The sequence below is a fragment of the Lampris incognitus genome, chromosome 18 (assembly GCF_029633865.1).
Source record: "Lampris incognitus isolate fLamInc1 chromosome 18, fLamInc1.hap2, whole genome shotgun sequence".
In the NCBI taxonomy this organism is placed as follows: Eukaryota; Metazoa; Chordata; class Actinopteri; order Lampriformes; family Lampridae; genus Lampris; species Lampris incognitus.
Window position 1 is genome coordinate 10,941,797 of NC_079228.1, and position 23,618 is coordinate 10,965,414.

Below are 23,618 nucleotides of genomic sequence, written 5' to 3' on the forward strand. Positions count from 1 at the left end.
GGTTATCTTGGAGCTGGTGGCTATCTAGAAGCTGATGGCTATCTTGAAGCTGATGGTTATTGAGAAGCTGATGGTTATCGAGAAGCTGACGGTTATCGAGAAGCTGACGGTTATCTAGAAGCTGACAGTTAAATTGAAACTGGCTGTTATCTAGAGGCCGACGGTTATCTAGAACGGTTATCTTGGAGCTGATGGTTATTTAGAAGCTGACGGTTATCTAGAAGCTGATGGTTATCAAGAAGTCAAATGGCTATCTAGAAGCTGATGGTTATCTTGAAGCTGATGGTTATCTAGAAGCTGATGGTTATCTTGAAGCTGGCTGTTATCTAGAGGCCGACGGTTATCTAGAAGCTGACGGTTATCTTGAAGCTGATGGTAATCTAGAAGCTGACGGTTACATTGAAGCTGATGGTTATCTAGAAGCTGATGGTAATCTAGAAGCTGATGGTTACATTGAAGCTGATGGTTATCTAGAAGCTGATGGTTATCTTGAAGCTGATGGTTATCTAGAAGCTGGTGGTTATCTTGAAGCTCTTGGTGACATTATTAGCTGTACTACAGGATGTTTTACTGCTACGTATGTAGACGATACAGAACGGTAGTTAGAGGATTCCATTATTTCTTATTTGAGCACAAGTCACTGAAAGCATTGTGTTTTGTTGTTTTTTTTTTGTTTTACTTGAATCATAGTGATTAGCTCATTCATGATGGGAAAAGATTATTTCTGTGTAAGGGGTTTATGGCATATCCATTAATAGTCATTACTGGCTTTTGTCAGATTTTACATGGATTGTCTGGTAATGGTATGATCATTTTGAGTTAAGCTGAAATTTGCAACAACTAAACGAGCATTTTGCAAGCATAATGATGGTGATTTATCTGTCAGCGTGTCGGCCATTGGGCGTTCCCAACCTTTTCACAGCACCTTTCATCCTCAGAAGCCTGTTAACCAAATGATTCGCTGATCGCTTTCCTTTCAGAGTCGTGTATTTTCAGTGCCAATCTCATACTGGCCTGCAATACACAACCATGGATCAGATTCGTGTATGCACATTGATTTGTCTGTGCCACAAAAAAAAAAATCACATACATGAACTCTTTTTCCTTTTCCAAAGACTTCCGGTACAGACCAAGCCAGCTTAAAGTTATCTGCACGACATGCACAGACACAGAAGCAACTGCTGCACCAAATGCAGCGATACGCTAGTCACATCAAGGGCAACAAAAACACGAAATCAATTTCATTTTCTCTTTCATCCAAATCACCCAACAAACTCCGTCCTGCTCTGGTGACGGGGCGAAGGCTCTCTGGACACAGAGGTCTGCAGCCGGTGGGACAGCAGGCGCAAGATATGTCAAGTCAATTTTATTTACTTGTGTAGCCCAATGTCACTAATTGGCGGCACGATGGCGCAGTGGTTAGCGCCGTCGCCTCACGGCAAGAAGGTTCTGGGTTCGAGCCCCGGGGTAGTCCAGCCTTGGGACTCGTCCTCTGTGTGGAGTTTGCATGTTCTCCCCGTGTCTGCGTGGGTTTCCTCCCACAGTCCACAGACATGTAGGCCAGGTGAATCAGCCGTATTAAATCGTCCCTAGGCGTGTGTGTGCGCGCGCGTGCGTGCGTGAGAGATGGCCTGGCGGCCTGTCCAGGGTGTCTCCCCGCCTGCCGCCCAGTGACTGCTGGGATAGGCTCCAGCATCGCCGCGACCCTGAGGGCAGGATAAGCGGTTCGGATAATGGATGGATGGATGAAGAATATGATGAGGAGGATGCCAAGCAGTGTCCAGACGCCACCGGAACAGCCCAGGACCCGAGCCACGCGACCACCATCACCCTGTAAAGAATATAAATAAAAAATATTCACACATCTTAGTGGGAGAAGGATAAAACAAGATAACAAAATTTTATATATATATTGTAACGTGCACGGATAAGAAGACACGCTGGCCGCTGGCTCGCGGGTCTGACCCTTTAGTCTAGCGGTTAGCGATGGCTCCTGCGGTGCGGGCGATACGGGTTCGCGTCCCGGCCGCGGCAGTTCCTGTGGTTGCGTTGTCCTCCGAATTCGCTACAATATATATATATATATATATATATATATATATATAAAAAGAGAGAATATGATGAGGGCGATGCCAGGCAGTGTCCAGGTGGTGACCACCATCTCCATGTCACCATGGAGACCCGGGAGGTCTGTCTCCATGCCTCTGTGTTCTCATACCAAACCATCCTGGTGTAACCTGGTTACTTCCTAGAGATCCGATAACTATAATGATAAATACCCCGGATATCCCACAACGCTCGGGTCCATCACAGCATTCCTCCAGAGAAATGATGATGAACCCTGCCACTCAACATGAAGACCTAGCTGCAGCGCCCGGGGACCAGTTCCAGGTATTTCTTCCCATTGCCTTGCTCAGGGGCACGGGCAGGAGTATCAACCCTAACGTGCGTGTCTTTTTGATGGCGGGAGGAAACCGGAGCACCCGGAGGAAACCCACGGAGACACGGGGGAGAACATGCAAACTCCACACAGAAAAGCACCCGGGACGGCCTGGGGTTCGAACCCAGGACCTTCTTGCTGCTGTGAGGCGATAGCGCCAACCACTGGGCCGCCGTGAGACTTGGTATCAGTCCCACAAATGAACCGCCAGCGCTTTGATTAGCGGTACAACAGACTCCCCACGCGCACCACCAGTAAGTCCTCTGACAGGACAGACAACTCTTAACAGGACGTCTTCTCTCCCCTCCCCCCTCGCCTCCTCTCGCCTGAGGAGGCGCGCACCCTGTGCGTCCTGCATGCAGGCCCATCCCAGCATCCACCTTCCTCTACTCGGATTAGTTTGGTTGTTATCGTCACGTGCCTTCATCGTCGTCTTCCTCGCTCATTCGGCACCTGTTGTCCTGCAGGAGCGAGCCCTCTTTCTAATGGGCTCCATGAGGTTTCTCCCATTTTGCTCCCACAAAACAAGTTTTTTTCCCCTCACCTAAGGGGTCTAAGGAATTGAGGAGGTTTTCTACTTTCTTCTACTTGTTTCCTCACTGTGTGACTGTAAAGCCCTCTGAGATCCACCATGATTTATAGCCAGATAAACCACAACGGACTTCATCCTCGCTTAGAACAGAAGCCGGTGCTTTATCAGCGCGTTGGGAGTTTAACTGTGCACACCGTCTCCAGAGTTCACAGCACCACTTAGCTGGGAGCCCATGTGCTTTTTTTTTCTTCTTCTCCCTTTTTCTCCCCAATTGCACTTGGCCAATTACTCCACTCTCCGAGCCGTCCCGTCCCGGTCGCTGCTCCACCCCCCTCTGCCGATCCGGGGAGGGCTGCACACCACCACATGCCTCCTCCCGTACATGTGGAGTCACCAGCCGCTTCTTTTCACCTGACAGAGAGGAGTTCCCCGACCGACCAGTGGAGGCGCTAGTGCAGCGACCAGGACGCATACCCACACCCGGCTTCTGTACCCAGATAGCATCCGGATGTGGGCCACTTCAGGCAATGATGCGGCACCGGTGGCCTTCTTCTGGCCCTGACAAAATGGATGTGAGCCTGAAGTGGCCCACATGTATAACAGCAAATATGGCCCAAATATAACAAATCAAACGGGGGCCTTTTTTGGCAAAGATGCGTTGCTCTGGGCAACATGTGATCTGGATGTGGCCCTGAAGTGGCCCGTGTGGTAAATGGTGAATATGGCCCAAATATCACAAAACAAATATGGCCACCTTTGGCCAATATGTGGCACATGCGGCATTGCTGTGGCTTGGTTCCGACCAAGCCAGGGGTAACATGGGGGTTCGAACCGGCGCTCCCAGTGTTGGTAAGCAACAGAATAGACTGCCACGCCACCCGGGAGTCCATGATTTGGACATTACGAATGTGTAACTAACTGGCTTTTGTCTTCATGTACATCTCTGTGTTTATCTGTAATGTTGAATAGTTGTGCGCTATGTTTTATACACATGCTGTCTAAAGCAACCAGACATCTGGAAACGGGTCGAGCAGCTGCAACCTGCAGCTGGGTCAGTCCACGCTACTATGTGACGAGGAAGACAAGAACCTTGTCTTGTACAAGTCCCGTGTCGTCCCCGGGGCCCGTCGGCGAATTCCGTTCATAGTTCACTGACCGTTGTCGAGGTGCTCAGTGATTTTAATCCCAATCGACTCCTATACCATGTCCGGATTTGTAAGGCGGTACCCCCCGCCGCCGAGGACCTCCTGCGCGCTAGCAGAAGGTGGACCGTGACGTCTTCCTGCTGCTCAGACGCGTGTTGGATCACCACCACGTCTGAGCAGCACCGCCTCCACCTTAATGGCACCGGGGTCAAAGGAAACGAGCTTTAACTCGACCCCTATGGAAACCCATGTGCCCCCCCCCAGCACTGTTGGTCTTCATTATCACAAGTTTGATACCTCATGACAGTGTCCCATTATCATGACGGAGCTATCAGTCTTCCTAGCGTGGACATAGGTGGTGGCACAGTGCAGTGGGTCAGAGGTCAGGGTGCAACACCACCACACCCTTAAGTGTTTGTTTCCATGCTACTTGTCGATTCAATTGTTGATGTCAATAATGTTTTATAGCGGCCCACTGACTTAATCAAACACAGGTCCTTTGGTTGATCTTCACATGAAACTATCACGTTTTAACAAAGATGACTCAGATCCAGACAACTTTATTTATCCCAGAAGGGCGATTCAGTTTTACGGTCTACCCAGACCGTACACAGCTCTCAGACAAGTGGCCATCATCAGTCTGTCAGAGACAACAGACACATCGGTGCACAGCAAAGAGAAGCATGCACGGCAAACAAGGCCCTGGGTTCGAGCCCCGGGGTAGTTCAACCTGGGGGGTCGTCCCGGGTCGTCCTCTGAGTGGAGTTTGCATGTTGTCCCCGTGTCTGTGTGGGTTTCCTCCGGGGGCTCCGGTTTCCTCCCACAGTCCAAAGACATGTAGGTCAGGTGATCGGCCGCACTAAATTGTCCCTGTGGGTGTGGGTGTGGGTGTGGGTGTGGGTGTGTGCCCTGTGATGGCCTGGCGGCCTGTCCAGGGTGTCTCCCCGCCTGCCGCCCAATGACTGCTGGGATAGGCTCCAGCATCCCCGCGACCCCAATGATGATAATAATAATAATAATAATAATAATAATGATGAATACTCAAAGTCACTTTACAATAAACGGGGTGAAAAAAAGACGACACAGACATACAGGGGTGGATGTGGGGGGGTGGGGTGGGGGGGGGCTAGGAGAGGGAGAAGCGGCAGCCACACGCGACGCCAGCAGTGCTCGTCCACTTAAACACACACAAAAGGGCAAGAAAAACAAAAAAAACAACACTGTAGTCGTTGACGTTGTGTAGGGGTTTACTCCCGTAGCCTATTCCTCTCCGGAGGTATCCACTAGGTGGCACTATTTAACCCATAGCTGGGGGTGGTTCGCGGGCATCGGGGAATATCCACACACCGGTGGGCCTGCGTACTGCACGTCTAGGGGCCGGACCTCCTCCGAGTCCCTCGTAGTTCAGCCAGGGTCCAAGGTGCACCCAGTTACCGCGTGTCGCCACCAGGAGGCGCTACATAGGGCTTGCTGTTGGAGAGGGAGGCTGTGCACTGGCAGGGAGAGACTTTCGCGCTCGGCTCTCCTGCGCATTTCTGCTAGCCAGCGGTGAAGGTTGAGAGTGAGACGTGACAGGCACACAACACTACACCAACACACTGGATGCTTCACAACAACCCCACTTCTTACACAAGAATGTCCGACACACCCTGAGAGCAGCATGAGCGGTGTGGATAATGGATGGACGGATGTTCACGTGTTCACATAAGATCCACTCTGTCAGGCCCCACAACCGAGGGCAAACATTCGTTGAGTCTTAGACGAGTCTCAGTCCATTTCAGTGTACATGAAGGGCGAGGGGCCTATCCACCACCGCTACCTGGGTGTGGGTGTGAGTTGATGCTCGGTGGTGCTTCTGGTGAGTCAACGGCTTGGCTTCAGGTGCTATCCTTTTTTTTGGCGGAGCAGCTGGCAGATCGGAGCCACATTGACCCAACAGTGAGGAAGAAAATTGAGTTAAAAACTGATGAGAGAGAGGGGGGTGGGGGGCTGGTAATAACCTGTGCAACTAGAATGACTTTGTTGTGATGCACCTTAACACCGGTTCCGAGCTGGTCTGCATAGCAAGTGTACCCCAGAACTGCAAATGGAGCATAAACCCCATAATCCCTGACAGCTGTCCTAAGTACGCTTACAGTAATGCAACACAAACACCTTGGCATGTTCCCATATCCTCCTTAAGTCTGGAGAGAGGGCAGTATCACTCGCACAGATGTTCTGCACCCGGCAAACAAACGGAAATAGTGATGCCACCTCTACAATACGGTCGTCATTTGGATTGCTGCATATTAAAACTTGAGCTGAAATACACCGTCACCTACGTACCATCAGCGTTTAAAAGAGGGTGGAAAGTGTCTTATAAATGTTTGGTTCACCAACATTTTCCCCACTTACCTCAACCGTTTTCTCTTTTAGCCAAGGATAATGACATCTAAGTACAGGAATACTGTAGCAAGTAGTGAAATAGCCATAGCTTTGCTAAGGTACAAGAATAAAACATTGAATGCCACAACCAGGAACTTCTACTGTCTTACTTTGGCTCATACAACATAGCCACAAAAGAGAAAACAAGTTGGCATCAACAAACTGCAAAGCTCCTCTAAAAAGATAAACGTGTTACGTGCTAGATTTGTTTGAAACATGACTCTTTCCCTCCCCGTGAAGTTATGCTCAAAGGTGTAACGTACAAATAGGTAAGGAAGGCATTTGCTTGGGGCCTCCAAGAACCTTGGGCTCCAGGGGCACAGGCGGTGGCCTAGGGTGCAAAGTTCCAGGGGGGCGCCGCAAGAGAAAGTTTTTTTTCTCTTTTTGTAAGTGCACCCTCTTGTGGCAACAACAGAATAGTGTCCATCTTCTTTTCTGGTGCAGCAGACTATGCCAGACATACTTGAGGTCTAACATGGTCCAAGGTCGGGTTCACACCGAAAGTTCTCTTTCCTTGAATCCCTGTGTTACCTCCGGCTTGGTCGGGCGTCCCTACAGACACAATTGGGTGGGAAGCCGGATGTGGGTATGTGTCCTGGTCGCTGCACTAGCGCCTCCTCTGGTCGGTTGGGGCGCCTGTTCAGGGGGGAGAGGGAACTGGGGGGGGGGGGATAGCGTGATCCTCCCACACGCTACGTTCCCCTGGTGAAACTCCTCACTGTCAGGTGAAAAGAAGCGGCTGGCGACTCCACATGTGTTGGAGGAGGCATGTGGTAGTCTGCAGCCCTCCCCGGAATGGCAGAGGGGGCGGAGCAGTGACCAGAAGGGCTCGGAAGAGTGGGGTAATTGGCCAGGTACAATTGGGGGGAAAAGGGGGGGGGATCCAAAACAACAAATTCCTCACAATTTCCTGGATAGCGTACGTCATGGAGCACCGTCAGGTTATGTCCATGTTGGTCTTGATCTGGAGCTCATATCAGCAGACTTTAGAGGACTGCACATAGCATGAACGTCTCGTAAGACTGTGGGTATCAAATGATTTAATAATACAGGCATTTTGGTAGCTAACATGCGAAGACAATACTAGTTCACCAGTCACCAAAACAGAAGAAAGCGTAAAATGACACAAAATGATACCCTTCCTGTTATTGGTTTGAATGGTGTTCACACCAGAAATGAACTGAACCACCCATCTGAGGCGGACCAGAAAGCGATTGTTTGGTCGGCACCAGGGTTCGATTCAACCGCACTGAACAAAGCTGGTGTGAACACGCCCTCAGTGGACTCTCAGTGATCAGCGTCAACCATGATTTGTCACAGAAAACCTCATTTGATGCTGTCATCAGGGCTCCCCATAAATGGGGAAAAAAGGGAAACCTTTCTGGGGCCCAGCTGCTAGGGGGGGGGGCAAGGAGGCCAGCAACAATCATGTTCATCTTAAATATAACCAATGATAATGGCAATTACGTGACCTCCAGCGCCCACTGGGGCGGTTTGCAGCTAAGTGTGAAATGGCCGGGATGAGAGTCAGCACCTCCAAGTCTGAGGCCGTGGTTCTCTAACAGAATATGGTGGATTGCTCCCTCCGGGTTGGGAATGAGTTGTTGCCTCAAGTGAAGGAGTTCCAAGTATCTCGGTGTCTTGCTCATGAGTGAGGGTAGGATGGAGCGGGAGATTGACAGGCGGATTGGTACAGCATCAGCAGTAATACGGACGTTGTACCGGACCGTTGTGGTGAAGAGGGAGCTGAACCAGAAGGCAAAGCTCTCAGTTTACCAGTCAGTCTTTGTTTGAATCCTCATCTATGGTCATGAGCTTTTAGTGACCGAAAGGGTGAGGTCACAGATACAAGAGGCTGAAATGAGTTTCCTTCGTAGGGTGTCTGGGCTCAACCTTAGAAGTAGGCTGAGGAGCTCGGACATCCGGAGGGAGCTCGGAGTAGAGCCGCCGCTCCTTCGTGTCGAAAGGAGCCAGTTGAGGTGGTTCGGGGCATCTGATTAGGATGCCTCCTGGGCGCCTTCCTTCGGAGGTTTTCCGGGCACGTCCACCTGGGAGGAGACCCTGGGGTAGACCCAGAACTCGCTGGAGGGATTACATGTCCAACCTGGCCTGGGAACACCTTGGGATCCCCCAGGAGGAGCTGGAGGGCGTTACTGAGGAGAGGGACGTCTGGAGTGCCCTACTTAGCTTGCTGCCACCGCGACCCGACCCCGGAGAAGCGGCTGATGATGAGATCAGATCAGATCAGATAATGGCATACTTGCCAATGAGTGTGAACTGGTTAAACAGATGGACTTTAAAGACATTATAAAGGTCTGTGAATGTTCTCATTCATCCGGGTCATGGTTATATCCAACGGAGTTGAATCAAGTGCAACTGGACTTGGTATATATCCGCGATATATACCAAGTCCAGTTGCATTTGATTCAACATTATAAAGGATGGCTGTATAAGAGGTAAAGATGAAGCCATAAGGTAAGAAACCGCATTTTCTAAGAAATGTGTGGTGTAAGTTTAGCAGAGCTTTGTTGACCTTGGTGTGTTTAAGTGTGTCAAACAACTCTATTATGGTGTGTGTGTGTGTGTGTGTGCACACGCACGCGTGCTGCTGAGTTTAAATTACTCTCTCAGTTTAAATGTGTGTTTAGTAGGAGAGAGAGAGCTCGTGCATGTGTTGATATGAATAAAGCAGATTTTTTTTGGGGGGGGGAGGAGGCGGGCATTCACTGGACCTTTTCGTGGGCCCAGCCATTTCTCAGAATAATGTTTATCAGATTCATGTTTATTGGCCATGTAGGTTTGCACAAACATGGAATTTGACTCCGGCCTCACGGCTCTCTCAGTGTACTTGACAGAATAACAACACTACACCAACACAATCTTCAGATATATATACACAAGAATCGACTTATACAGGTGAAATAAGAGGTGATAAAGTGCAATGGTGCGGAGACTATATCAGAGATGCTGAAATAGATGTTAGCAGTTTACTTACATACATGCCTGAGGTAGATGGACATGACAGAGCGTACCAGTGTATGTACAGTGTACAGTAGGGTATATACAAAACGGTTGGATTTATTTGACAGTGTTAAGCGTTCATTTGAATGACAGCCCGCGGAAAGAAACTTTTTATATCTGGTTGTTTTGGGGTACCGTGCTCTGTAGCTCCTACCAGAGGGGAGGAGTTGGGACAGGTTGTGATCAGGGTGTGATGGGTCTGCAGTGATGTCGCCTGCCCGTTTCCCGAGTCTGGAGGTGTATTGTATAAGTCCTGAATGGAGGGCAGGTTGGCACCGAATAGGGTGAGCCTGGCTGTCACTGATGACTCTGCCACAACGAAGTCAAGGCGTGTTAAGATTTGAAAAGTCTGACATTGCACTTTTTTACCCATTTGCATTTTGTTGTATTCTTCTTAACAGTTTTCAAAAGTTTCTTGAAGTATTTATTATTGTCATTAATATGATATTTATTATATATTGTACTTTACTTTAACTGTAATTATTGAAATTGCTTTACAGTGTTTAATTTCTTGCATGAAAGTGTTCAGTTAGAAAATGAAGTGGTGTTTTCCTATTTAGGGTTGGGCACATATGAGGGGAGGGGGGGAGCAAATCTAAAATCATGCCTAAGGCTCCAACACTGTTAGGGCCAGCCATGTAGGGGTCTCCATGGGCTGACTGACCTGACTCCACAGTAATGACAGCAACGGCTCAAAATTGCAACAACTTCAACCCTCAAACCCCCCCCTTTGGGCCCATGACTCTAACAAGTTTGTTTTGAACCCTCCCTACACGTGCGAAATCAAAATGCATGAGTTATCTGTCTGGTTGCGAAAAAAGAATAAAAGAGGTAGAAGAAAAATGAAAACATGGCAGTGATCAAAGATGGCAGTGCGAACTTAGGTTTGCGGCGGCCTCACCCAGTGCTGTCCATGCAGTGTCTTTGTGCGTGTCTGGGTTTGTGTCTTCGTCTGATGGCTGGGAGAGCTGGCGCTGGATCGGCTGGGGGAACTTGGTCTGCTGCGTCCTGTGGGCCTGGGGACCACGGCCCTGCCCGGAGCTGTGCCCAATAAGGAACACTGAGGGCGGTCTGACAGGACATGGAAGCGGTGCAGGCTAAGCTAACTGCTAGCCTATGCACACACCGAGGGTGGTCTGGTGGTGGCCTTGCCTGGGGTTGACTGTGTTTTAGGTGTCGTGTGGAGTGTGGGGAGGTGTGTCGAGGGTGTCTGGGTGGGAGAGCTGGCGTTGTATCAGTTAGGGGAGCCTGGTCTGCTGCGTCCAGTGAGTCCAGGGACCTTGGCCCTGCCCGGAGCTGTGCCTAAAGAGGAAACACCAAGGGCGGTCTGACATGACGCAGAAGTGGGGCAGGCTAAGCTAACTGCTAGCCCATGCAGACCCGCAGTTCAGACAGTCATGCTGGCTGGCGTTCGCTCTCTTGGAAAGGGAAATTTTTTATTTTTTTTAATTTTTAAATTAAAGTGAGAACTGTGTCCGCATTCTCAGCACAAAGTCAAACAGGTTTTCGGTGGGTGTTGGGCTCAGCCAAGGTTGTCCCTTGTCTCCGACTCTGTTTGTGATATTCATGGACAGGATCTCAAGGCGGCACGGTGGCACAGTGGTTAGCGCGGTCGCCTCACAGCAAGAAGGTCCTGGGTTCAAGCCTCGGGTTAGTCCAACCTTGGGGGGTCGTCCTCTGTCTGGAGTTTGCATGTTCTCTACGTGTCTGCGTGGGTTTCCTTCCACAATCCAAAGACATGTAGGTCAGGTGAATCGGCCGTACCAAATTGTCCCTAGGTGTGAATGTGTGTATGTGGTGGCCCTGTGATGGACTGGCAGCCTGTCCAGGGTGTCCCCCCGCCTGCCGCCCAATGATTGCTGGGATAGGCTCCAGTGACCCTGAGAGCAGGATAAGCGGTTTGGATACTGGATGGATATGTTGTGTGTTTTTGTAATTTGAATTTTTTTGTAGGTTTTTTTTCTTCATAGTTTGGATATATGTGTTCTTGTAGGTTTTGGATAGGTCTTTTTGTGTTTGTAGCACTGCTGTGGGCTAGGAGAAACGATATTTTGTAGATGTTCCTGATTTCTGAATCCTGATCAGAGTGCACCAGAGACTGAAGATTCATGTGAAGGATGCTGACAGCAAGCCCCAAAATTAGTTAGCATGTGTTCTTTTTACTTGAATATGAATCTAGCATAAAATTTGCTCAGTAATGTGAACAGAATAGAATACACCTTTATTGTCCAGCTGAGGCCGAAAAATCACCTTTGGCCGCACCAGTTACAATAAAAACCTCACATTACATCAATACAGCAAATCTCTTCACATCGCACACTACAATTACACAACAATTAATACAACATACACACAGTGTACAGTATACAGTCAACGCAGGAGAGTGCAGATTAATGCAGGTTGTTCATGACATTTATTGCACTAGGAACAAAAGATCCCTTATACAGTGCCTTGCAAAAGTATTCAACCCCCTTGACAGTCATCACTAATTTCTGGATTATAAAAGATACTCACACATCTCTTCCTGAACAATATTATTTTTGTGAACCCGTAAGCTCTAACAGCATGTTCCCAAAGCCAAAATAAGTTATGTTTCGCTGACTTATTTTTTAGATAAATTAAAAACTAAAATATAGTGATTACTTAAGTATTCAACCCTCGCATATCAGTACTTTGTAGAGTACCGTTTTGCTGCAATAACAGCCATGATTCTCTTGGGATAATTATGTACAAGCTTTGCACATTCTTCTGGAGTAATTTTTGCCCATTCTTCTTGGCAGAATTTGTACGGGTCTTGCAGGTTGGTGGGATGGTGTCTCTGGACTGTGATTTTCAGCCTGTGCCACAGATTTTCAATTGGGCTGAGGTCCAGACTTTGACTTGGCCACTCCAAAACCTTCACCTTTTTTTTGCTGAGCCATGCCATTGTTTTTTTTTTTAGCCTTGTGCCTGGGATCACTGTCCTGCTGGAAGGTGAACCTTCTCCCAAGACTGTTTTATGGCAGACTGCAAAAGGTTTTCTTTCAATAGTTCCCTGTCTTTAGCTCCATCCATTCTTCCCTCAATTTGAACAAGGTTCCCAGTGCCTGCAGATGAAAAGCAACTCCATAGCATTATGCTGCCGTTGCCATGCCTCACTGTAGGGAGGGTGTTTTTTAAGGCATGAGCTGTGTTAACGCTTGAGTTTTGGCCAAAAACCCCAACTTTCATCTCATCTGGCCACAAAACCTTTACCCACATCCTACCTGGGTCTCTCTCATGCTTGGTAGCAAACTCCAAGTGTGCTTTCATATGCATAGTTTTGAGCAATGGCTTCTTTCTTGCCACCCTCCCATACAGGCCAGATTCATGGAGAGCCCGTGACATGGTTGACTCATGCACATTTACTTCAGTTTGAGCCACTGACCTCTGGAGCTCCCCCAAAGTGATTGCAGGATCATCTGTGGCTTTCCTCACCAGCCCACGTCTTGCTTGGACACTTAGCTTTGAGGGACAGCCTGTCCTACAAAGCATCTGCGTAGTGTGATGCAGCTTCCACTTTCTCACAATGGATCCAGCAGTGTTCCGTGGGACAGCCAAACACTTGGATATTGTTTTGTACCCCTTTCCCACCTTCTGCATTTTAATCACTTTGTCTCATACTTCAGCATTATGCTCCTTTGTCTTCATATCCTGATGGAGTTCCCGCCTGGCTAATGAACTTTACACAGAGTGCTTTTTATACCCATAAATGAGACTGTTACTTTAATATCTTACAGGTGCACACTATCCATCCATCCATCCATCCATCCATCCATCCATCCATCCATCCATCCATCCATCCATCCATCCATCCCTCCATCCATCCATCCATCCATCCATCCATCCATCCATCCATCCATTTATCCAGCCAGCCAGCCAGCCAGCCAGCCATTATCCAAACCGCTTATCCTGCTTTCAGGGTTGCAGGGATGCTGGAGCCTATCCCAGCAGTCATTGGGTGGCAGGTGGGGAGACACCCTAGACAGGCCATCAGGCCATCACAGGGCTATGCAGCAAAAGGCCCGGGCCGAATTAGAACCCAGACCACTGCAGTTCATAGTTCCTTTAAAAGAACCCTCCTTCCCTTTTTACATGGCACATTTTTATACAATTATCAATTTCATACTTACTCCACACGTAGTTCTGCTCTCCTTAGACCCCCTATTCCCGTACTCCCCAATCTCAGTTTAGTATATTCTAACAAGTGTCCAAAAAATTGAAGTCTCTGCCTTTATAGTTTTTGAATTTGTCTTCACAGAAGTTTAAATAGGCCTTTAGACTTATAGGACAAAGGAAAATACTGGTTGGACTTAGCGTATATAGGTAGACCATACTGAAAATATTGGTTGGTTAGGAGAAGTGATTTCAGGGCTCTTTTAAACTGCTGTGAAGGTGCACACTAATTATGTCCAATTGTGTTTACCTGAGTTTGTTTTAGGAATAATTTGTCTTTTGTGTAAACGTGGGAGCTTTCAGAGCACAAGGGGTTGAATACTTATGCAAGTACTATATTTATACTATAATTTGTTAATAAAAATTAAGCGAAACAATTTTTTTTGGCTTTGGGAATATGCTGTGAGAGCTTATGGGTTCACAAAAATAATACTGTTCAGGAACAGATGTGCGAGTATCATTTATAATCCAGAAATTAGTGAAGACTGTCAAGGGGGTTGAATACTTATGCAAGGCACTGTAGATCTTTTTGTTTGCCAGGGGTGCTCTATAGCTAATGCTAATTTTAATGGAAAAGTTTGCTTACTTAGCTTAGCAAGATAAATAGATTTTTTTCCCCAAAGTTATCCAAATTTGCTCTATGGTTTTTCTTAGAGCATAGAGTACCAATGATTGATTTAAAGTTATTTTGCCTGAAAAGGTGTCTATTGGCTGGCTGGCTTAAATTGCCCACAAATCTAAATGGGCCGATATGAGACTTCAGCAGAGATTAAATAATGCATAATGTTGTCTAAATATGTTTGGGAAACCATTCTGTGAAGTGAAACCTATTTTAACTAATTCAATTGTATGATGACAACAGTGCCTAGGGAGAATCTACTACAACTACTACTACTACTGGTACTACTGGTACTACTACTAATACTTTCGGCTGCTCCCATTAGGGGTCGCCACAGCGGCTCATCCATTTCCATCTCTTCCTGTCCTCTGCATCTTCCTCTGTCACACCAGCCACCTGCATGTCCTCCGTCACCACATCCATAAACCTCCTCTTTGGCCTTCCTCTTCTCCTCTACCCTGGCAGCTCCATATTCAGCATCCTTCTCCCAATATACCCAGCATCTCTCCTCCACACATGTCCAAATCATCTCAATTGTGCCTCTCTTGCTTTGTCTCCAAATCGTCCAACCTGATTTGTCCCATTACTATACTCGTTCCTAATCCTGTCCTTCTTCATTACTCCCAATGAAAATCTTAACATCTTCAACAACTCTGCCACCTCCAGCTCCACCTCCTGTCTTCTCGTAAGTGCCACTGTCTCCAAACCGTACATCATAACTGATCTTACTACCATCTTGTAAACCTTCCCTTTAACTCTTGCTGTTACCCTTCTGTCACAAATCACTCCTGACACTCCTCGCCACCCTGCCTGCACTCTCTTCTTCACCTCTCTTCCACACTCCCCGTTACTTTGAACAGTTGACCCCAAGTATTTCAAAGATTTATTTCAAGAACATAGACCTGTGACGGACTGGTGGCCTGTCCAGAGTGTCTCCCCGCCTGCCGCCCAGTGACTGCTGGGTTAGGCTCCAGCATCCCGTGAGCCTGGTCAGGATAAGTGGCTTGGATAATGGATGGATTTTAAGAACATATCCAGTATAAAAGGTGATCCGTGTTCTCTGGTAATACGCTGCTAAAATAAGGCACATTAGCAACATTTTTTTTATAACTTAAATGAGGTAGGTTGACTAAGCATGCATGCTCTTTTACAGCCAAACCCTGTCCATACCACTTTCTTGACTTTCGTCAGGAGCATTATTCAAATTCCTGTCAAGTTCCTGACAGGAAATTGACAGGAACTTGAATAATGCTCCTATTAAATGATTATTTAATTGCGGGTATGGGACTATAATGGCAATGAACAGTCGGAAGTAGATGGGATTAGCGAAAAAAAAAGAAACGTTTTTTTTTCTGCCTGGGGCCCCCTCAGACTCTAGCATTGCCTTTGGTTATGCTTCACTAACATTGCACTGGTGCATGTTAATCATAAACAGGCTCCGTTATGAATTATACATAAAAAATAACGCATTAATTTCTTTGCAGTATTGATATGTGAACTTTAAATATAACAAACAAGGCTGCATTCTAAATGAGAAAAGCTTCTAGATATAGTATGCTGTCAAAGTTGACGATTAAACTTTTTGATCAAAAATACTGAGGTTAATGTCTGCTCTGCAAGAGCATTCACAAAGGCAGAATACGCAGGGCTGGCCGCTGGATTTTGGTGGCCCTAAATATAACCGGTGGTGTCTCGCGTGCGTTGTGTTTGAAGAACACGGTCTGTCCATAACTGTAGCCCACTGACTTCCGATTTCTATTGTACCATCATCACACCAGTTTCCTGTTTGTTGGCGCGTGCTATTGACAATGGCATATTTTTCGCGATGCCTGCAAGATTTACCATGGATGAATGTCAATGACATGCACAGTATTGTCGACAAACTTTTACCTGCACCCACCAGCAAACCGGTTCCTGTTTGCTTGTTATCGCAGGTGTAAACACTACTGTAAATTTTGCAGGCATCGCGAAAAATATGCCATCGTCCACTGCACACCCAACAAACAGGAAACTGATATGACCGCTACAATAGAAACCGGAAGTCAGTGTACTGCAGCGGAAGTAACTGTACTACAGTAGTCCTCTGACTTCGGGTCAGTCCGATTGGCCTAGACCAGGATAGCTTCGGAGGCAATCTCCGTTTATTCTGACGTAGTTAAAATAAAAAGAATCAAAATCCTTCGGTCAATAGCGACATATACTCTTCAGCCCCTACACAAATTAAATGACACAGGAATATGTTAGCATGCTACACGGTAAATTTAAGCTAGCAAGTAATTTACAGAAAGACAGTGTCGCTTACGTCATGTACAACCCAAAAAGCGCGAGATGAAGGCGGGAGGCGTAATTTATAGAGGGGGGACCCACGGAAGTGACCGTGGGGGAACAGGGATTGAACAAACGTTCCGCATATTGACTCCGGAAGCCTAGCACGTCAGGTTAGCAACAGTTTAGTTAGTGTAACCGGTTATTTTCTTGCCCGGTGCGGGATTCGATACGGGGTGTACTGCACCACAAGGCGACATTACTAACCGCTCGGCTAAAGGGTCAGACCCGTTAGCTAGGGGCTAACGTGTCTTATTAGTAGTTTACAGTCGTCACCCTCCCCGGAAGCGCGCCCTCGCGCTTGTTCTTCCCGCGCTCCGAAGAGACTTCTGAGGATCTGCACACTTCCGGATCCCACCGCTGCCACCAATGTAACCGGTTATTTTCTTGCCCGGTGCGGGATTCGACACGGGGTGTACTGCACCACAAGGCGACATCACTAACCGCTCGGCTAAAGGGTCAAACCCGTTAGCTAGGGGCTAACGTGTCTTATTAGTAGTTTACATTAGTAACTATACACGGATTTTGTGTAATTATAATACATATTACGACGGTATGAATGACTCTGTTACATAAACAAGATTTTGCTTGTGCCCCCCCGCCCCACACACACATACATTTAGAAAGCTAAAGAGCAGGCTTGTTTTTATCCATCTCCACCAGGCTTAAACCTTTCAGAATCAGCATCTAAACAGCATGTTGTGGTGACCCACATCTATATAACTAGAGACATTCACCTAAGAGATAATGCACTTCCGTTTCCGGTACAGAGTTCAGTGTCGTTGTCGAATGTATGACATGCAAAGTTGGAGCTAGTAAACTACCTCGACTACGTCTACTCTCACGTCTCCTGTCTCGTTGTTTTCTAACTCCACAATGTATTATTTATAGCCAGCTTGGCAGGTTAAATTTAACTGTGGCTATGTTCCGATTCATTTGTTCAAAAACACGACTTTGAAATTGCAGGAAAAACAGCCGTTAGATTCATTCAGTCAGATTCAACAAGCAAACACATACCTTCATCCTGCGCTCCCCCCCCCCCACATCTCCAATTTTTTCTTCCGCCCCTGACGGCGCCACCGTCAAATTGTCTTTTAGGGGTCATTTGTGTAACATCATGGTCTGTTCAGACGGGGAGCGATTGACGCGCCTAAATAATTCATTTTCAACGAGACGCGAGCGGGCAGGTAGGGAGGCACGGTCCGCTGGTTAGTGCGGGAAATTAGTCTCCACTCGCTACTTGTTTAGATTGAACCGAGCGATGGTCTGCAGACGATAAGCAACAATCCGCCCGCGGACCCGCTTGGATCCGCGGGGTGTCGTTGTGAACAGACAGCAGGCAGACGAGCGCTCCGTGAGTAAACGCCAGGCACGTGGGGTAACCATGGAAACGGCTTCTGCGCAGTGCCGTATCCCTGCTGGTAACGTCTGTATGGCCTTTATAGGCTATAACAACATGCTGGCGTATATCTTATATAGAAATACTGAAAGAAGGGGAAAGAAAGGTGAATCGGTTCATCTGGACTCAAAACGTTTATTGACAGAAATGTCTCATCACTCATCTAAGTGACCTCTTCAGTCTCAACTGACTGCAGGTATCCCCCACCCAATACAGTGGCCTAACGACCGAAACCAAGGGTCGATTTCATATGCATATAGGCGTGGTTAACTCGGATTACAATGGCCATGCGTACTATTCACAGACGATTGGGGAATGTTCGCAATCACAATATTGTAAGATGGCGACAGATGTACTGCTAGCCCCCCCCTCCCCTCCCGGTTCAGGGATGGTCGTTACTATAGTATACTGACTACATGAAACCAGCACACACACAGGATTTGTTTACTTGTATATTTGTAGCCGGGTGGTAAATCTGTTAAATATGTTAAATGATTTTCCACTTAAATTTAGTATAGTTTAACTGTTAATATATGTAATTGTTACACTGCCAAGCCATGTAAAATGTCATTTGATGTATTTAAATTGTGAGGCAGATTGTGAGTGTATTTTTATAGTTTTGGTTGTCATTGCATGTTTTGACCAGTAAGTGGCAGTGGCGGACTTTTATTGTAACTCCGTGCAAGTTATCCAAGTGCATCTTGGGTATTCTTTCTTTTTTTCTTGTGTGGAGCGCCTGAAGATTGCGGTGTGACGAGGCTCTGACTCCGTAGTAAGTAGGGGTAAATATCTTGTGAAATATACCTGTAACATTATTCCAAACAATATTGTATGTCGGTAATTTGACAAGATGGTTTGATTTAGACGCTAATGGAGTTGATGTTCGGTGATTTTGGGCGCGAGCCGTCGACCGCTGTTCGCCATTGCAGGCATGACAAGGTAATGTTGGCGTGAATAAAGCCGCACCATGCCATTGTATTTGGGATGTAAAGGTTTTATATGCATTTTAATTCTGTTTAAAGGTAACTGACAGAGTGAGAAGTTGCGCGATCTTCAGGAAGTTCCACATGTCTTTGTTAAACCCTGTTTAACGTACATAGTCCACTGCCGTATTTTGCACCGTATTTTGTATTTATTATTTCCCTTTTTAAAATCTTTTCTGTTAAACTTGCCACATCTGTGAACATTTATGAGCTGTTTGCTCGAAAGACACAGGAATGTATGCACTCAGTAAAACGATCTGCATTCGAAGGTTCAAACAATAAAATTAAAGCTACAAGAACCCCGGAAGTAATTGTGTCCTGTGTGGTATCTAATTCCACGGGCTACATATTCATGAAAACTTCGGGAGCACAACACAGCAGAGCCATCTCGGCAGGCGTCCATTACACGTCAGAATTACTTCCGGGGAATGTTCTAGGTAGTGTAACCTATTTTTCTGGACTTAGCCTGTTAGTGATTTTAAGTTCCTGTTATAAGCTGTTGCCACATGCCTTGAGCTCTTATTTTGAAGGCTGAAGAGAGAGCGGAAGTGCTGTACGCGGTGTTGTTGCTGTGGAGTTCTGTTGGGGGGAGAATCCAAATAAAGTGGTCCTCGTGTGAAAGTGGAACCTCCGTATTTGTTATTTTATAGTTTCATACAGTATAGGCGACATCTACAAACCCTCGGTTACATTGGTGGCAGCGGTGGGATCCGGAAGTGTGCAGATCCTCATTAGTCTCTTCGGAGCGTGGGAATAACAAAGCGCGAGGGCGCGCTTCCGGGAGAGGGTGACGACTGTAAACTACTAATAAGACACGTTAGCCCCTAGCTAACGGGTCTGACCCTTTAGCCGAGCGGTTAGTGATGTCGCCTTGTGGTGCAGTACATCCCATATCGAATCCCGCACCGGGCAAGAAAATAACCGGTTACAGTAGTAATGGGTAAACTAATTGACTACTACTGCCACCTAGCGGACACACAGATACGTGGATCTGGTTTATTATACAAGTTACTACAGTTACCCCTTAACATAGTTTGCCTCTTTGACTCCTCGTTCAAACCAGCGTTCCCCCCTATATCAAGGATGTGCACATCCTCATCCTTGAGAGTGGCCACTGGCCTGTAGATGGGTGTAGGCTGTGGAGTCCTGGTCCGACGTGTTAGCTCTCCTGTGTTGTGCCATCCTCTCGGCCAGCCTCTGTTTTGTTTCCCCAATGTCCTCATGGCACTCACCAGCGTACACTATATTGATCTGTTTGTTGCCTGGGGACCCGATCCTTGGGGTGGACCAACTTCTGGCGCAGCGTGTTTTTGGGGTTTGAATACGCGGTGTTTGGAAAATACGCGTCATACCAGGCAATACCCGGCAGCAAAAGAAGTTCGACCTACTTGCTGCACGCCAGAGATGTCCGCAGACAACGGACGGCGCTTTCAGCGGCAGAGTACGTCTGTTACCATCTTGCAATGCTGTGTGTGATTTCAAACATTCCCAAATCCCCTGTGAATTGTACACATGGCCACTGTAACTCCAGTCCGTTGGTTTCGCTCGTTATGCAGCTGTATTGTTTATAAGGGTGGGGATACCTGCAGTCAGTTGAGACTGAAGAGGTCACTTAGATGAGTGATGAAACGTTTCTGTCAATAAACGTTGTGTCCAGATGAACTGATTCACCTTCCTTTTATTTTCTTACCTGGATTATTGAGCATGTGTAAAGACAGTAAGGGGAAAAAAAGAGTCTACAACTACATAACTAACTCACACACGGCAAGGATCAGCCTCGTCCATTTTGTGAGGTGTCACCTCGCGTCGCGTCGTGTAGAAAAAATAGACAATCGACTCTGTGCATAACTGTAGTCCACGGACTTCCGGTTTCTAAAGGAGTGGTCATACCAGTTTCCTGTTTGTTGGCGTGTGCTATTGACAATGGCATATATTTCGCGATGCCTGCAAGATTTACCATAGATAAATGTCAACGACATGCACGAAATTGTCGACAAACTTTCACCTGCACCTACCAGCAAACGGGTGAAAAGTTTCAAGTTGTGCATGTCAAGTTATGTCCGCAATTATGTACAACTTGAAGCTTTCCACCCGTTTGCTGGTAGGTGCAGGTGAAAGTTTGTCGACAATTCTGTGCATGTCGCGCAGTCATCGCGAAACATATGCCATTGTCAATAGTACACGCTAACAAACAGGAAACTGGTATGACCGCTCCAGTAGAAACCGGAAGTCAGTATCATGCACAGTCTATTAAACTCTGGTAGGGGGCGGGTGTATGAGATGAGCACGACAGTGACAGTCTGACGCCCACTTGTCGCTCTGCCGCGCTTCACTACCAACCCAACGTTACCCGCGCGAAACACATAAAGTCACACTTATCGTGTGCCCCCGCCCCAGCAGTCGTGGCCCTGAGAATACATCAAGTTAAATGCGGCTTATTAAAACTACTTCTACTCAAGAGAAACAAATAGTTTCTTTTCTTATAGCGGGAGTAGACAACTTTTTTGCTTTAACCTATCATTAAGGAGTAACTATTGATTGCAGTGTAATGGCTGTAGAATAATGACATCATTGGCGTTTCCAGTAAGCCTCGCTTTCAGGCTCACAGGGATCCGCGTTTTGTGTGCCATCGGGTACGCTCTTGCGTGAAAATGAAGGCTCGATTTACGGCGCACAGGAAGTGCGTCAACAATTGCGCAACAAAAATAGGAAGAAGACGGCGCTTTAGTTTCCGCCGGCAGCGAGCAATGGCCAATCTGGCCAATCCTAGCGCCTGAATGCTACGCGGGGCGCGCGTGTTTTGCCTAGAAATGTCGCGGGATTCATAATAACGCGTCGGTAGCCATCGCCGGTAGTGGACATGGCGGGTAGTGGAACAACCGAAGTGACAGCGGAAATTCTACCCAGCAAGAGAAAGAGAAGCCCGTTGACGGAGGAGGCAAAGAATGTGAAGAAGAGGGGTGATAGAAAGAGAGGTAAAACAAGAGCGAACCTCGGGCGGGCGTTCATTCCCTCCGTGTAGCGAGCTCAAGTGATGTACCGAACTCGGCTTTCCCGTCGACATGTGCTTCCCCATAGCCAGACGAAAGCGTTTGCATGGAAACAGATTAGCTATCAGTTACGATTAGGTTAAGGTAGGTGTTAGGTTAGGGTTAGGTTGACGTTAGGTTAAGGTTAATGAAGTGTCCCGGTGTTGTATCACCCTCTGGCTAGGGGGGGGGGAATCTTGACGGGGAAAGAGAGTTCGATACAACATCCGGGACTTGAGGGGGCGCTGAACCAACATTCAGTTGGCTTTTTTTTCAACCGGATCATTAAGTAACATAACCTGTCTGCTTATTAATACTGCCGGATGTTTTACTCTGCCTATATCATAGCACTGAGATCTGGGTTTCTAGTTCAAATTGGGATTCTTGGGGTTGTTTCTTGCTTTGGACAGTAGCCAGGCTGCTAGTGTAACCGATTATTTTCTTGCCCGGTGCGGGATTCGATACGGGGTGTACTGCACTGCAAGGCGACGTCACTAACTAAAAGCTGAGGGGGGCGTGGTGTGTGTCTACAACCACTTTAGATGTAGAATGACAGTAACCCCCAAGACAAAGCCAAGACCTATGACTTGACTTGGACTTAACATTAGATGGCAGGGGTATGAGACAAGCCTCGTTTGTCAAGTCCTGACTGATTTTGTGACCTGGATTGAACTCGTCTAGAACAGCGCTGTGCTTCAGTTTTGAATAGAATCAATTCCAACGTTCCCTCTTTCAAAATAGCCGACAGCCTACACCTTAGTTTCCCAATCAGATCTGGCTGATTTCTTCACTGATTAATTACAGTGACCCCCCCCTTTTTCCATTTGCTTCTCGCATATCCCGAATCTCCCCCATGTGGCTCTTGATATGCTGCCATATCGCATACCACACTTTTTCTTCAGAAAACGCTTTTAGCTATTATTTTTGTTGTCTGTTTTTATTGTTTTAATTGATTTCTTTCTATAGGATCATTAAATAACGCAATCTGCCCACTTATTACTACCACCTGATGTTTCACTCTGCCTTTATCATGGCACCACTGAGATCGGGGTTTCTAGTTCAAGTTGGGATTTTTACGGTTGTTTCTTGCTTTGGGCAGTGGCCAGCCTGCTAAGAAACAGAAAGCAATCCGGTCGTCTTTGCGACAGCGGCGCAAACAGAGACTTGGAAACGCTAGGGGGCAGTGTTGCCAGGTTTTGAAGTGTTGCCGCGGGTTGATTTTTTTGGGGGGGGGGGGGTCCGCTGATTGGGTAGACCTTGGCATGCAGATGACATAAACAGGGTGGCGCAGTGGTTAGCGCGGTCGCCTCACAGCAAGAAGGTCCTGGGTTCGAGCCCCGGGGTAGTCCAACCTTGGGGGTCATCCCGGGTCGTCCTCTGTGTGGAGTTTGCATGTTCTCCCCGTGTCTGCGTGAGTTTCTTCCGGGTGCTCCGGTTTCCTCCCACAAGTCCAAAGACATGGAGGTCAGGTGACTCGGCCGTACTAAATTGTCCTTCGGTATGAATG

General features: G+C 47.3%; 1 protein-coding gene across 1 annotated transcript in view; it reads left to right on the forward strand.

Annotated features, from left to right (window-relative positions):
* Positions 1-227: 227 nt before the first annotated feature.
* The window catches only part of kcnk9 (potassium channel, subfamily K, member 9), a 47,609-nt gene continuing 24,218 nt past the window's right edge, over positions 228-23,618 (forward strand). Inside the window, exon 1 of the mRNA XM_056297958.1 lies at positions 228-537. Coding sequence (XP_056153933.1) covers positions 228-537 — 310 coding nt within the window. The remainder of the gene's footprint in view (positions 538-23,618) is intronic.